The 16,393-nt window shown below is 42.9% G+C and overlaps 1 protein-coding gene across 2 annotated transcripts in view; it reads right to left on the bottom strand.

The window, feature by feature from the left end:
- Window positions 1–5,983: 5,983 nt before the first annotated feature.
- Window positions 5,984–16,393, bottom strand: part of CCDC112 (coiled-coil domain containing 112) — a 32,866-nt gene continuing 22,456 nt past the window's right edge. For both annotated transcript variants that reach the window (XM_089684719.1, XM_089684720.1), the window contains 4 exons: window positions 14,171–14,587; window positions 9,457–9,552; window positions 9,063–9,181; window positions 5,984–7,103 (listed from right to left, as the gene is read on the bottom strand). In XM_089684719.1, the coding sequence (XP_089540845.1) occupies window positions 7,073–7,103; window positions 9,063–9,181; window positions 9,457–9,552; window positions 14,171–14,587 (663 nt within the window). In that variant the 3' untranslated portion in view covers window positions 5,984–7,072. The remainder of the gene's footprint in view (window positions 7,104–9,062; window positions 9,182–9,456; window positions 9,553–14,170; window positions 14,588–16,393) is intronic.

Raw genomic sequence — 16,393 nt, 5'->3', positions numbered from 1 at the left:
GAAGATAATGTAGTTCGCTACCCTTTGCGGTCAACTATGTGCAAAGTACTCTGAATATGTTGTTTGACCTAATTTTTCTAGTTTCGCCTTATAGGATAAATTAACTTTTTTAAAAAAAAAAAAGCCATTCAGGACTCCAGCAAACTATGAGTGTATCCTAATAACAGGTGGAACATGTAACATGTTCCAGAGGGTGAACGTATCCTCTAATCACATTTATTGCAGGTTCCAGGTTGCCCTTTACTGTGTTGTGATGCCAAGGACAGCATCTGTGAAAGAGGGAGGGAGTGTAGGCAGGTGCAGTCTCTATTCTTCACTGGAAGTGGCGCTCAACTGCAGCAGCATTGCAGGAGAGGAAGTCAGGAGCAAACTGTTCTGTGCTTTTCTGGGCACTGGGGAAGCGATCTGGTTGGATTCTGCCCCTCTATGTGACTGAAGTCGCCATCTTAGCTCAGTCAGAATCTATTTACCCTGGCTCCTGGGCTTGGCACACATTTTGTGATTGAACATTGCAGGGACAGGTCACCCGTCTCTCAGGGAAAATGTACAGCAGAAGGGAAAGGTTCTGGTTGAGTAGGGACATGCTATCATATCCAGGAAACCTCCCAATTGGGCACAGACCAGCTAGGTCAGTGATAGGTTAATTGCAACTGGACTCTGTGTGTTTACTGCTGCCACACTATGCTGCACCCACCCTACATGCTTAGGCCCTCTGAAGTGCGATCTGCAGTGGCTCACTCTTCACACATGTCCATTCTGTTACATTTGTATGGAATTTTTGATCAGGAAACATCACAGAAACATGTTATTAGAAATGTTTACAATGCTTGGTGGTGTAAATAAAGGCCTTCAGCTTATAGCTGATCTTTGTACTGCCAAAGGAAACGTGATGACAAACACTACAAGAAAAATATCTTATGCCAATCAAAGAGAATTTTTGTAAGCCTAAATAACCCACTTTTTAAAAGCTTCAGGACAGCATGCTGATCCACCAGCAAAGAAGTCTATGGAATATTTGTGTAAGACTCACAATATAGGTAGCCGGCAACTCGGGAGCTTCTTAATGTAAATATTAAGGTAAATATGGTATGCTATGAGGAAGGCTCTGTAAGCCGAAACATGTTAGCATTTTGGATTCTGCACTTATGTAACCAATAAAGAATTTACTCCCGTTTTTCCGGCTACCTATATTGTGGATCTAAGCTGCGAGGGGTGAACACCTTAACCAGTGCACCAGTCTCCTGCCTCCATATCCTAACAGAGCAATTGAGCTTGGGTAAGATTTGTTCTCATTTGTGTAAGGATCTTGACAAGAGACCAGGTCTTATTTCTACAATATATGGACTGCTCAATTCAAATTCTGACAAATTGCCTTATATATCCATTTGGGAACGAGACCTGGAGAAAGATGTAGATCCCACTGAATGGCATAAGCTAGCTCTCTCGGTCTTAAAGTCCTACAAAAACACTTCCATTATACAAGCAAACTAAAAAGTGTTACTAAGCTGGTACATGGTACCCATAAGAATAGCTTGTCTCATGTGCCTCCCCTAATATTTTATAGGGTGTGAAAAATAAGAATCCACATACCACACCTGGAGGAAATTCCCAAAGGCTGAAAGATTTTGGATTGGATTTCATCTATTCTGTAACAATCTCAAAAATCCCCCTGAAGGCCCTTTTTAATCAACCCATAGAGGAAGCACCGAAACATACTACAAAATCGATCTAATTTACTTTTCTAGCAGCCAGGATAGCTCTAATCGCTAGGTCTTGGAAATTCCCATCTATCTTGTTTGAACTAATCAAAGAAAAATTGTCATGGATTATGGTGAATGAAAAATTAACTGCTATCTTGAATGATGAAATACCTTTATTGGATAAAACATGACAACCTTGGATACAGAATCTTTCAGGTGACTGATTATCTCAGGGTTTTGGCGCAACTCTTGTTTTCTTTGCTAGTCTCTATCCTGCTCTGGAATCCTTTCTTTTTCCTCCTCACTTCCACGTTACTTTATGGCGTTCATTAAGAAACGTTAATGTAGGTGTCATGAGACACCCGACTTCTGATATGGAAGGCATGACTTTTTTTTATACTTTTTTTTTTATTAACAGGAAACTGTTTGGGGCATTAAAAATGCACAAACAATATGTTGACCGATGTTTTTCATGTGATTTCCATGAACGTGTACATGCTTTATTGTTAAAACATCTTTTTGTTTTCTATTGTCGAACAGTGAAAAATTAATAGAACAGAAATGTTTACAATGCCTACTCTGGAGTGAAACTAAGTGATTAAGATAAACTATAGGCTGCACAAAAAGTGAGTTTTCTTTGCATAAAGGATCTACGCATGTACTCTGAAGGCTAAGGCTCTGTTCACACTAGTGCGATTTCAGATGCAACTTGTGCAGAATTGCAAGACAATGGAATGTTGTTTTTAATAGTGCCCAGTTCCCTTTTTAAAAAGGTTTCTGTACTACTTTGGTGTCATTCCAGCACAATTTTAGCTCCATAGAATATTCAAACCACTTCAAAGTAGCATCCAAGTTGCACTGCATAAGCACACTGAAAGTTGATACAAAATCCAAAATGAGATTTGCAGAAGTGTGAACCTAGCCTTAAAGTGATATTAAAAGTTCACTTTTTCTTTTTGACAGTCTTGGCTCTCTGTTGACAGTGGAGGGGGAGAACTTAATGATCAGCGGTGTTTGATTGCTCAGTTCTCACTACAGAGCTAGCAGGGAATCAGTGCTGCATCCACCTAGTTAAGTATAAAGGCTTCTTTTTTTTTAAAGCCCATACTTCTCTTTTAACTTGTAAGGAATCTTGCATTCTCTTCTGCTGCCACTAGATGTCAGCTGTTCTAATGGAGACAATTCTTACATTCAAGGACATCTGTGGCAAGAGAAATATTAAGGCTGTTATTGTTGACCTTCTAAAACTATTTTTCTTTATGACTGTCTTTGGCTTTAATGATTTTGAAACCACGGACCAGGAATAGCCTTGCAACATGCTTAGGCTCCATGCACACTGGGCGTTTTAATAACACTGGTAACGTTAGCTGTGTAAAGTCACATTAACCTCCCTGGCGGTATGATTATTTCAGATTTTTGGTGCTGAAAGCGATACCATTATTTTGCATGGATTTTTTTTATGGTAGGCGTTAATTTTTAGGAATAACTCACTGAAATCTGTCCGAACAAGAGTCTAGTAAACATCCCGGATATGATAAAACTTGAAACATGAAATCATAAATTATAATTTAATAAATAATCATAAAAAATAATAATATAATAAATTTAATTCAATAATATAATAAAACCAAAAACACTGAAATTTGAAATAATAAGTTCTCAAATCGCTGAGCAAACTCACAGAATCGTTTTCAGTGTCTGATGACGAATTTCCCTACGAATCATTATCACTCAATTCTGCAAGTGGTTCTGATTTACTATCGCTGTTCTCTAGCTGGTCTAAAACTGCTTTTGACCTAAAGGGACACTTTTTGGACGCCATGGACTTTTCTAAGTTTCCAGGCAGAAAGAACAGTCAAAATGCAGGCAGGGCACAGGACAAAGCACTAGGGACAAAATGTATTGGAAATAGTTTGAAACAGCAATGTTTTACTATGCAATATTCATTTACAAAAAAATGCCATTTTTTAAAATTTGCTGTCGGTTCCCGCGCCCATACGTCCTGACGTCACAGGGATTGGAACACGGAATCAGCCAGAGGAGATGGCCGGGGATGCTGCAGGGGACACATCGCGGGAGCTAAGGACAAGGTGAGCGCTGCAGGGACTCCCTGAGCAATGCCACATGGTAACCCCGAGTGTAACTCGGGGTTACCTCTTGTGGTACTGAAATTTTACCCTGAGCTACACTTGGGAATACCGCCAGGGAGGTTAAATATGTGAGTTTTTCAGCCTTGTTTAGCATTTTTGTATTAGTGTTTAGCTGCATTTTCATTTTTTAGAGTTTTTTTTTTTACCCCCCCAAATTTTCTTTTTTGGTCAAAAAAGTTCAAAAACTCTGGTTTGCCGTGATTTTCCACGTTTTTCAGCAATATAATGTTTCTCCAGCTAAAAACCTCCTCTAGACACCCACTAGTCCTGGGTTTTTTTCCAGCCAAAAAACGCCACTGCCAAAAAACATTGATTACAGTCTGTGTGTGCATGGACACATAGGATAACATGCTGGGGAGTTTACTGGCTGTAGAAAAAAATGTCAAAAGCCAAAAACAGCCGCTGTAAAAACGTCTAATGTGAATGAGGACGAAGTCATAACTCTTGATTTGCATATCCGATAATTAAAGTATAACTAAAAGGCAAAACTTTTTTTTTTGTTTGGGATAAAGTGGAGATGGATTAGATCACCTGTCAGGTTTTTATTGCTACCTATGGCCCTGTTAGGAAGATGAACCCTCTCTGTTTGTCCTGTTTACCGTTATGATCGAAAGTGAAAGTAAAAGAAAATTCAAAATTTTTAGTTTTCTCCAGAAAAGTAATAGAGGGGTAAGCTTCTAATGAGTACACTAGTTTTGGTGACCTGGGGGTCCCCAATGGATTCCCTTAATTTGCAGGGATTTTCTTTTACTTCCTGTTTTGGATAAGGGACAGGTTGTGAAGGCAAATCTCCCAAACAGGACATAGATGGCAAAAAAACTGGCAGAGATTATAACCCTCCCTTACTCTATCCAAAATTAAAAAAAACAATGTTCCATTGTGACAAACAGTGATCAGACCGGCTCTTTGTTGCAAAAGAGACATGCAATGGCTCATCTGTAATAAGATACACCTAGCTGCCTGCTCGCTGTCTTATCCTGCATGTAAACTGAGCTGCTCAGGCACAGCTGAGCTTACACTGCTGGCAGATTCTGGGTGCCTGAATGACTGATTCCTGCACATGACATCAACCCGCGCCAGCCAATGAAGATGGCTGAAGACTGGCACACAGCAGAAGGCGCTGGCGAAAAATGAGACCATTGAAGCAAAGGTAAGTATAGGTCCAGTTTAAACTGACCCCATTGGATCAGCATGACAACCAAGAAATTAGCATTTTCAGCAATGACAGCCTTCATATTTCATCAGCACAGATTTCCTTTAAAGGATAAAGTTTACTTTAAAAATGTGGGTTTTTTTTGCCACTCATCCCCTCTCGCCCTTCAAATCACTTATACGCAATACTACAGACCTCAAAGCAGTCGGTAACCTTATTTGCCTGTTTTAGGGGAATAGGTTCTCTTTTGGGGCCTATAGAAAAAAAGCCATATATGCAAATACCATTGCCATAGCCAGCCAGCTCAAAATGATGACTGCAGAGCTGCCAGAGTTGGCATAGGCTACAGAAAGGTGAATCTGGTTATTTACACATAAAGCAATAAAGAAAACCATAGAAGAGATTTATATTATGAACAATTAAGTATATACCCAAAAAAAAATGTCAGCATTTAAGAGTTTCATTTGGAAACAGGTTGCACAGTTAGTATAAGTCTACATGTCCAGTGTCATCATATGGATCATTTGACTAGGTCTCCAAGTACAGAGGTCCTGTTGCTGTTTTCTAGGCTGCTGTGGGAGGCAGAGACACTTTGCCATTGCTACAAGAGAATGTTCCGTTCTTGTTTGCAAACCTATATAATAGTTGTCTTTATGACTCATTTTGGGTATTTCATTAGAGGAGCAGATAGATAAACATACAGTGCATACATATAAAAATGTATGTAAATGGTATCCAATTATTTGTCACAAGTTGTAGACAACTTTTGATTTTTGCAAGTGATACTGACATTTCAGCTCTGCTAAACAGGATAAATGTAATTAAATTTGTCTGAAAAAGACTACAGCATTATGTTACTGTAGAAGCAGAATGTTCCTAACAACTATTGCTGCATGTTAATAATATACCACTTGGACCAATTCCCAGAAAAATAAAACACTATACAGAGATGTAATAACAATGAAAATAATAGACACAGATTTTCATAACATCAATTTTACTTTGCTGTTGTGATTTCCTATTTCATTTTTGTTTTTTTTTCTCTTTCACATGTGAATGTTGCTGGACAGAAGAATGACACAACAAATATAATTTAAAAGCAGTAATAAGTCACTAAGTTCAGTTGCTGGTAGCTGGGAGTATTCCCTGCAAAGGTTTTTTGGAGGAAAAAAAAATCAAGACAAAGATGATTTACAAATCTATCAAAAGTCCTGCTCTGTGTGCTTTCACTGCATAGTTTCCCTTTTAGGTGCACATTATAAGATGATTTCCCTGTTTAAAGTGTAACTTTACCAATAACAACTTACTAAACAATAATTATTACATCGAGTTTATATAGCGCCAAAGGGTTTGCTGATCTTTAGCAAGGAACATACATTCCACATTATCAATTATGCTACCAAAACTAGTGTGTGCTGTAAATTGCCTTGAGCATTGTTCCTCCTCCTTGCTGGAGGCTGCCATTTTCCTAAAGCCCAGTAAATCTGCAGGCTGTCAGCAGACTGGCCTCTACATTTTTGACACAGAGCACTAAATAGCAACTTAGCATGTGCAGAGCAGGGTGAGACAGTGTATTACTGGATTTTAAACAGAATAGGCACTTATTTTTAATGTTTTAATGCTATACTTGCAAAAGGGATCAGCCTGAAGTGACCTAGCAGGACCTCATTTTCTGACTAAAGTTTCATTTTAAGATTAGAGGTGACTGCTTTGATATATTCTAAACGAGCTCGGTAGGTCGAATGATGCAAGTGCTTGGCATAAGATCTTCTGGTTGGTGGATCTCTGCAAAGGTTTACCTAACATATGTTTTTATCTCCTGCACCCTAGACCCTTGGGTGGAGTTTTCCTTTAAATATTAGTAAGGTGGTGCTATCTGGCCTGGTGAAAGCAAAGAGGCAGTGAGTTCGCAAACAAGCCACTTACAACTGCAGCTAACAAAAGTTCATTCATTTGCATCCACACCAGAGCTGGTATTAGTAGTGCACATGAATGTATGTGCACTGTGGCTTTCTGATGTTTAAAACAGTCATATATTGAAGAGTATTGAATGTTAGTCACAGTTCTAATTATAAGCCTTGCCTCCATGATGGGACAGCCCTGCAAAAAACACAAAGTATAGTTAACAATATTATTAATCATCAAAGTGTATGTGATTTAATTGTATGTCACCGTCTAAACATTTCCAGTTATACCACAGCTTTAACTATCACTATTTACTCAAAATTAAGTTGTCATCAAGGCAGCCTGGTAGGTAAGTGATGAGAACTTCTGCTTTGCAGTGCTAGGATTTCATTCAAACCAGAATCATAATCTGCAAGGACCTGGAATGTTCTCTACATTGGCCGTCTGCATTTCATCCAAGTATTGTCTTTCTTCCTACTAATACTGGTAGAATAATGCAGCTTTAACCATGATCCAGTTGAATGTGACTGACTACTACTGGATATATCATGACATGGATAAGTGAGAACCTTCACAGACATACAGGAGATGGCAACTTTACTTACTTACAGACCTACTGGACATTGCCAATCCCCCCATTTCCCACAGCCATCCCAGAGAAATGCTTAAACATGAACTCCAGGAAGATATAAAAGGCATAAATTAGAGGAGCTCTGAAGATGAAAAAAAGTTTAATGCATTTCTTTTAAATGCAACCAGTGAAAATCACCTGAATTTTACTTGATATCAGCCTCTTGCATACCCAGTGAAGCAGACTGGAAGAGGCACTAGGCGCCAATTAGGGTTGCTACATACAAATGCACTAACAAGGTATGGATAGGAGTGAGCAGAACGATGACCTCATCAGTCCCCTGCTACACTTTCAAAGTTCGGTCAGAAGGCTGGTGTGAAAACTACATTGTTATTTCTTAATGGTAACAAAGCAGTGTTATCCTGTTGGTTGTGTGGTGTGGCAGGGCTGTAAAACTCTCAGGACTGGATGAACAAAAATATAAATAATTTGGCAAGCAAACAGCTCCCTTACTATGTATTTCATCTGTGTATTTAGCCAGTTTAGGTTTAATGGTAGAGAAAGGCCGATAATCTTAACTGTGAAATGAATATTGCTAAACTAAATATACATACATTAAACACACTCATGAAAACCATGAGACTGTTTATTGAATTGTAGAAAGGAAAACTGGCAAGTGTAACCATGTATGCAGTGGTCTATTGAATAAATTAACTGAAGAATGCTATGCGATTTTGGCCTAAAGACATGGAGCATAGGATATATATAGTGAATTCATAAATTGTGAATATGTGAAAGCATGACTAATACTCTATCTTGCTAGATCAGCAGTGGAAGGATTTGTGAATGGTGCTTTGTTGCTGGGAGGTGCAGTGCAGCAATACTAGAATGTACTTTTCATTAACTGCCTATGAAATTAGATTTATTCATGGGTGGGACTGAGGGTATCCTAAAGAAACATCTACTCTATGCATGACATCATTGCTTCAGACTGTGAACTACTATGGGTTGTTACATAGTCGCTTTGTTCATGCCGTATGAAACAGAAATGTAGGGCCTGGGAAAATAGTTAGACTACATTATATGGATTTTTGGTCACAAAACACAGAGCATGTTTTAGGTAGGCCATGAGATGGCTATTGCTCACATACATTAACTGTTGCATTTGCGGTTCACCTTTAGAAATACTTTGTTATGGCCTAACGCACATGTATCAAATACGAGGTTTGCATGCCGAATCTGGCCAGCCAGATCATTTCATGTGGCGATGGCACCTCTCCTAAAGCTGTGGCACCCCCTTGCCTGCACTCCCACCTTGTCTCAGCAGCAAAGCGGAGGACAGAGCTCTTCTGCCAGATCCTGCGCTTCACCATGCAGCCAGGGAGAGGCCTGTCTCAGTAATGATCAAATATAGAGGCAATTATTTAATGAGACAAAGAGTAGATACATTTATATAGTCTTACAGATACAACCAGCCCTTTGAGGGCAAACATATTGCTGATGCATCCCACAATGAAAATGAGTTTGACACCCGTGGCCTAACATGTCAACTTTTATGTATTATTAAATATCTATATAATTACCGATGAGGAATGTGCAAGAGTGGAGTTGTTCCTGTCGGCCCTGTATTTTTGAAGCGCTCTTCCCATCCTTTCGTAAGCTTACACAGCCTAGAAGGATCTCTATCAACATGAACTTGTACCTATGAGAAAAATAGTTTTATAATGTGGAAAAAAAGAAAACCTGGAAAGCCGTTTTAAATCTCAGCTGTGCCTCTCAGTTGATAACAAATACTTAACCTATTTTAGTCTACGTAAAATTCCATATTAATGAGCTGCCGGATAAAAGTGCAGGATCATAAACTGGCTAAACACAATTACAAATCCTTTGGCAGTGTAAAACAGTTCCAAGTTAAGCATTTCAACTGACTATTTAGCTGTTTGCCTGGAGTTCAGCTTTAACTTTATGTTGCGTTACCTTCTCTTTTAATTTTGCCAGTCTTCTCTCTTTTTCTTTCACTTCCTCTTCTTTAGTTCTTTTTTCTTGCACCTTTTCCACAATTTTCCTCTGATCCTGGAACATGATTGCATAACAGTCATTAGAATTCTGAAAAAAATCTGTATACACTGTGCGGTGGAAGAAATACAGATGTACCTTTCCTTATTACAAACTAAAATATCCCACAGCAAGAGAAGAGATTAGTCTGAGAATGCCATCTAAAATTAAAGGATGTAGGGCGTATAAAATAAGGAAGAATTAAAAACCTTGTTGGTTTATTATTTACTGTCAGTGTCCCATTGTAGAGATTTCCCTTCACTTTCTGTGCAGGTGATGCAAGAGGAAGTGAGATAAAATTTCAATAAAACGGGTGTGGGGGATTTTGCACTCTGGGCTGCATCATCTTCTCTTGTTTATTAAGTAGCCTGTGATGAGCCATTCGATGATCTGCTACACAGGTGTTCGCATACATGGTATAAGCACTAGTAAGGGAACACTTTGCATTTTCTCAGTGAATGCAAAGCATTCTCTGATTGGATGTAGTGAAGATGAGAGGCAGTGGCGTCATGATCCCCACCTCATCCAATCAGATGACACTTTGCATTCATTGAAAAATTGTAAAGTGAGCAACCTCCTGTGTTCAGCAAGTACAGAGTAGCTGCTCAGCATGGGACCCAAAAGCAAGCAGAAATCACTGTAGTAGTGGCTCCTACTGCAACGATGTCCACAGGTATGGCACACAAATACATACATTGGTCCAAGCTGGACAAATGTAACTATATAAAAAATAGCATATCTGCAATTCAGCTTTAAACTGCTATCAAAAGCATGCTACATTTGTCCATCCAAGCAGGTTCTAAGCCAGTTGTCACCAAAACAAGTGTCCCATTGCAGGATTTGCCCTCAGCTCTTGTCCTGGTGACAACTGTAAAAGTTTGATTTTACACAATTTTCTGTCTTGGTGACAATGGACACAGGACAAATAGAGAGGGTGAATCTACCTAATGCGGACACAGACCGCAATAAAACCTGTACAGGAGTTCTAATCAATCCCTACTCTAGCAATAACAAAAACAAAATTGGCTTTATGTACACTCCAAACAAACATTACCTGAACCCAGTGGGTGGGTGTAATTATGTTGCAGATTGTTCTTCATCTAACAATATTATCCAGCATGTTCAATAGTAGAACATTACATCTGTATTGCCTAGTTGAAAATCTCTATCTATAGTCTGTGTCCTGTACCAAATTTACAAAACACACAGGCTACATCAACGCAATGCAATTTAGAATTCAGTCAGTCCTTGCCCGTTTGATTTGGTTTATGTATTCAAACTCAATTGTATTAAAATTTCACTGTAGTTTCAGTGTATCTCATCTCAACGGTTGCTAATCCAAATAAACAAACACAAACAATGATAAATAAAAATAGGGCATTATGTTAAAAGCCCATGAAACTGCAAAAGTATCTAAAACCACAATGGCAATGTGGCCGAAAGAGTTGACTAATTCTAAATCTTCCACTCTGATACATGTGTTTCCATAGAGGTGTGTTCTAATGCAGGGCTTGAAATTTCCACTCGGCTGCTTGCATTTGGCTAGTGAAAATAACATGGGGGCGAGTGTGTCCCAGGCACCGCATCGGAGCGTGGGGGGTGGGTGCTACCAGTAGCAACAACCTGCCCCGAGCACTGTGTTGAGGGGGAGCGCACTGCTGTTGCCGCTCCTCAGTGACCGGAGTGATCGCAGTTTCACTCCTGTCACAGGGAGAAGCTGCTGACACTTGCTGGAGGGAGGACTAGGCTTTCTCCTCCTTCCTGCCTGCAGGGGGCAATAGACAGCCGGCACTAAGGAGTGAAGGCAGAGTGTCCTTCCTCTCTCCCCTTGTCATGTGACTTATCACAGGACCGAAGGAGGGAAAGAAGGAAAAGCTGCATTCATGAGAAGATCTGAGAGTACAAGGGGGAAGGGTGAGGTTACAATTATGGGGAGGGGCTCTGATGGGAACGGCTTATATAAAGGGGGGCTCTGATGGGAACGGCTTATGTAAAGGGGGGCTCTGATGGGAACGGCTTATGTAAAGGGGGGCTCTGATGGGAACGGCTTATGTAAAGGGGGACTCTGATGGGAACGGCTTATGTAAAGGGGGACTCTGATGGGAACGGCTTATGTAAAGGGGGACTCTGATGGGAACGGCTTATGTAAAGGGGGACTCTGATGGGAACGGCTTATGTAAAGGGGGACTCTGATGGGAACGGCTTATGTAAAGGGGGACTCTGATGGGAACGGCTTATGTAAAGGGGGACTCTGATGGGAACGGCTTATGTAAAGGGGGACTCTGATGGGAACGGCTTATGTAAAGGGGGACTCTGATGGGAGCGGCTTATGTAAAGGGGGACTCTGATGGGAGCGGCTTATGTAAAGGGGGACTCTGATGGGAGCGCCTGATGTAAAGGGGGACTCTGATGGGAGCGCCTGATGTAAAGGGGGACTCTGATGGGAGCGCCTGATGTAAAGGGGGACTCTGATGGGAGCGCCTGATGTAAAGGGGGACTCTGATGGGAGCGCCTGATGTAAAGGGGGACTCTGATGGGAGCGCCTGATGTAAAGGGGGACTCTGATGGGAGCGCCTGATGTAAAGGGGGACTCTGATGGGAGCGCCTGATGTAAAGGGGGACTCTGATGGGAGCGCCTGATGTAAAGGGGGACTCTGATGGGAGCGCCTGATGTAAAGGGGGACTCTGATGGGAGCGCCTGATGTAAAGGGGGACTCTGATGGGAGCGCCTGATGTAAAGGGGGACTCTGATGGGAGCGCCTGATGTAAAGGGGGACTCTGATGGGAGCGCCTGATGTAAAGGGGGACTCTGATGGGAGCGCCTGATGTAAAGGGGGACTCTGATGGGAGCGCCTGATGTAAAGGGGGACTCTGATGGGAGCGCCTGATGTAAAGGGGGACTCTGATGGGAGCGCCTGATGTAAAGGGGGACTCTGATGGGAGCGCCTGATGTAAAGGGGGACTCTGATGGGAGCGCCTGATGTAAAGGGGGACTCTGATGGGAGCGCCTGATGTAAAGGGGGACTCTGATGGGAGCGCCTGATGTAAAGGGGGACTCTGATGGGAGCGCCTGATGTAAAGGGGGACTCTGATGGGAGCGCCTGATGTAAAGGGGGACTCTGATGGGAGCGCCTGATGTAAAGGGGGACTCTGATGGGAACGCCTGATGTAAAGGGGGACTCTGATGGGAACGCCTGATGTAAAGGGGGACTCTGATGGGAACGCCTGATGTAAAGGGGGACTCTGATGGGAACGCCTGATGTAAAGGGGGACTCTGATGGGAACGCCTGATGTAAAGGGGGACTCTGATGGGAACGCCTGATGTAAAGGGGGACTCTGATGGGAACGCCTGATGTAAAGGGGGACTCTGATGGGAACGCCTGATGTAAAGGGGGACTCTGATGGGAACGCCTGATGTAAAGGGGGACTCTGATGGGAACGCCTGATGTAAAGGGGGACTCTGATGGGAACGCCTGATGTAAAGGGGGACTCTGATGGGAACGCCTGATGTAAAGGGGGACTCTGATGGGAACGCCTGATGTAAAGGGGGACTCTGATGGGAACGCCTGATGTAAAGGGGGACTCTGATGGGAACGCCTGATGTAAAGGGGGACTCTGATGGGAACGCCTGATGTAAAGGGGGACTCTGATGGGAACGCCTGATGTAAAGGGGGACTCTGATGGGAACGCCTGATGTAAAGGGGGACCCTGATGGGAACGCCTGATGTAAAGGGGGACCCTGATGGGAACGCCTGATGTAAAGGGGGACCCTGATGGGAACGCCTGATGTAAAGGGGGACCCTGATGGGAACGCCTGATGTAAAGGGGGACCCTGATGGGGACGCCTGATGTAAAGGGGGACCCTGATGGGGACGCCTGATGTAAAGGGGGACCCTGATGGGGACGCCTGATGTAAATGGAGACTCTGATGGGAACGCCTGATGTAAAGGGGGACCCTGATGGGGACGCCTGATGTAAAGGGGGACCCTGATGGGAACGCCTGATGTAAAGGGGGACCCTGATGGGGTCGCCTGATGTAAAGGGGGACCCTGATGGGGACGCCTGATGTAAAGGGGGACCCTGATGGGGACGCCTGATGTAAAGGGGGACCCTGATGGGGACGCCTGATGTAAAGGGGGACCCTGATGGGGACGCCTGATGTAAAGGGGGACCCTGATGGGGACGCCTGATGTAAAGGGAGACTCTGATGGGGACGCCTGATGTAAAGGGGGACTCTGATGGGGACGCCTGATGTAAAGGGGGACTCTGATGGGGACACTTATTTTCATTTTATGTTTACATTGTTTTATGTTAACCACTTGCCCTCTAGACTCTATTGTTGTTATGTTTAAATTTACATAATAAAGTTATGTTATAATTGCTGTTTTTTATATATTTGGACTCTTTATTCTAAAGAAAAATGTAATTTCATAAGCTTTAAGGGGCATGGTAGGGGTCAGGGCTGGGGACGGGGTTGGGGGATGGGCCTGGGGTGGGGTTGGACTAGGTCTAGGCTTGAAATTTTAAGCCCTGTTCTAATGAACTAGTTTCCAAAAGGAATACCCCTTTAATTAATGATATAATTCATAATTCTACTGTAAAATATCTTTTGGTACTCTATAAGTAAAGAAGTTACCCTGTCCTGAAATCTACAGATCTCCATTGTAGCCAGCTTTCGCTTCTCTTCCATTTCTGCTTCTTCCCTCATCTCTCTTTCCACCTTCAGAAACTCTTCTTGCTCCTTCTTGATTCTTACATGTTCTTCCACTAGGAGTTTGACTTCCAGCTGGCGCTGGCGCTCCTTTCTCTGTTTCCTCTGCTGCTCTTCCTCTTCTTTTAGCTCTGTCTCAAGCTTTGCAGCAATCTCTATTTCTTTCTGCCTCTTCCAGGCCTCTATTTCCTGCTGTCGTTTCCTTCTTTCTTCTTCTAACCTCTGCTTCTGAGCTTCTTCCTTTTGTTGCTTATCAAATTCTGTTATTTCTTTGGTCTTCTCTTGAATTTTTGACATTTCTTGTTTTTCTTTCTGTTTCCTAGATTTCCACTTGTGAATAGCCTACCAGTAAAAAAAACACAAAAAAAAAAAATAATCAAAGTTTAGTAAACAAACCACCAAATTTTAGTGTTTTAAGCCTTTTGAGTATAAGATAAGATTGGCTCAAGTAAAGACATGAAATAAGCATCTGAACTTTCAGGATGCACAGATACGCTGTAAAATCTCAATTTTACATTTCCAAATTGCCCATAGGAAGCCGCCTGTGAGAGCAGTGAGGGAAAAGAGCTGCAAACATGGACAATGCTGGATCAAGATCAGACTTAGAAATGAATATGGGAAGGCTGGGGGGTGTGTTCCTATTTAAAGTTTCATAACCTTAATGCAGAGCATGCATTAAAGTGTTACTAAATCCACAACAGTAAAATCAGTATATGCAGTAAAGCATGCTTGCTATACTCACTGTGGAACCTAAGTTAATCCTCTGCATTGTGTAAAAAGGCTGTTTGTTCCTGTCTCCACTGGTCCTCCCCTTCTTTTACTGTCCCCAAACCATCTGCTGATAGTACAGAGCCCTAGGAGGCACTTTGCACATGCTCAGTTTAGGGTTTATAGCTAGAGAGTTTTATTTTTTATTTTGGAAGGGTGCATGTGATTGGCACAGGGCCAAACAGTACTGTCCAGACAGAGGGTCAGGGGTCATGTAGCCTCATAGGATGAAAGGAAGAGGAGAATGAAAACTTCTCCTACAAGCTTTAACCAGTGCTCGCCTGGACACTGATAGAAGACACAAGACAAGACTGCTATATACTGCTGATGGTCATAGTCATCTCATCCTCCCAGACGGCCTCCTGTCTGCTGCAGAAATTTTTCAAAAGCCACCACTTCTTCTGGGAGTCGGCTGGAGAGAATGCCATCAGGCAGGGCTATTCCGGAAGGAGCCTTAAAGGATCTTTCAGGTGGATTAATGGATGATGCCTCTATTTTTTTCTCCAGGGCCATGAGCTCAATGAAGGTTGTCTTTTCTTCCTTTAATACAGCGGTTCTCAACCTGGGGGTCGCAACCCCTTTGGGGGTCGAACGACCATTTCACAGGGGTCGCCTAAGACCATCGGAAAACACATATTTCCGATGGTCTTAAGAACCGAGACACCGCTCCTGTCTCCGGCGATGTGTGGGCGGGATGATATGCTGCCCCTGTCACCGCCTCCTCGCCGCTGATTGGCCACCGGAACTGTAGCTCAGGAGAGGCACACAGGCGGCCAATCACCGGCGAGGAGGTGGAGCTTGGAGAGGAGGAGCCGAGCGGCAGCGCGCGTAGATCAAAGAAGATCGAGGGAGCTGCAGGAGCGAGTGAAGAGAGAGGCCAGAGAAGGAAGACAGCTGACAGGTAAGTGCAAATTTTGCTGCTGCAGCCAGGTATGCAGGCTGTAGATGGGAGAGAGCGAGCCCAGGCTGGAGCAGGAGTCAGCAAGGTAAGTATCATTGGTGTCAGTGGGAGGGATAGTGCCCAATCATTTGTGTCACTAATACCAACGATGGGGCACTATTCCTCCCCCCACTGACACCAATGATGGGGCACTATTCCTCCCCCCACTGACACCAATGATGGGGCACTATTCCTCCCCCCACTGACACCAACGATGGGGCACTATTCCTCCCCTCACTGACACCAACGATGGGGCACTATTCCTCCCCCCACTGACACCAACGATGGGGCACTATTCCTCCCTACACTGACACCAACGATGGGGCACTCTTCTTCCCCTCACTGACACCAACGATGGGGCACTATTCCTCCCCCCACTGACACCAACGATGGGGCACTATTCCTCCCCCCACTGACACTAACGATGGGGCACTATTCCT

Source organism: Staurois parvus, unplaced genomic scaffold (assembly GCF_062004578.1).
Source record: "Staurois parvus isolate SC_StPar_1 unplaced genomic scaffold, SC_StPar_1.0 ptg000354l, whole genome shotgun sequence".
Classification (NCBI taxonomy): Eukaryota; Metazoa; Chordata; class Amphibia; order Anura; family Ranidae; genus Staurois; species Staurois parvus.
The sequence above is the reverse complement of the archived record's forward strand: the minus strand, read 5'-3'. Positions and strand labels throughout refer to the sequence as shown.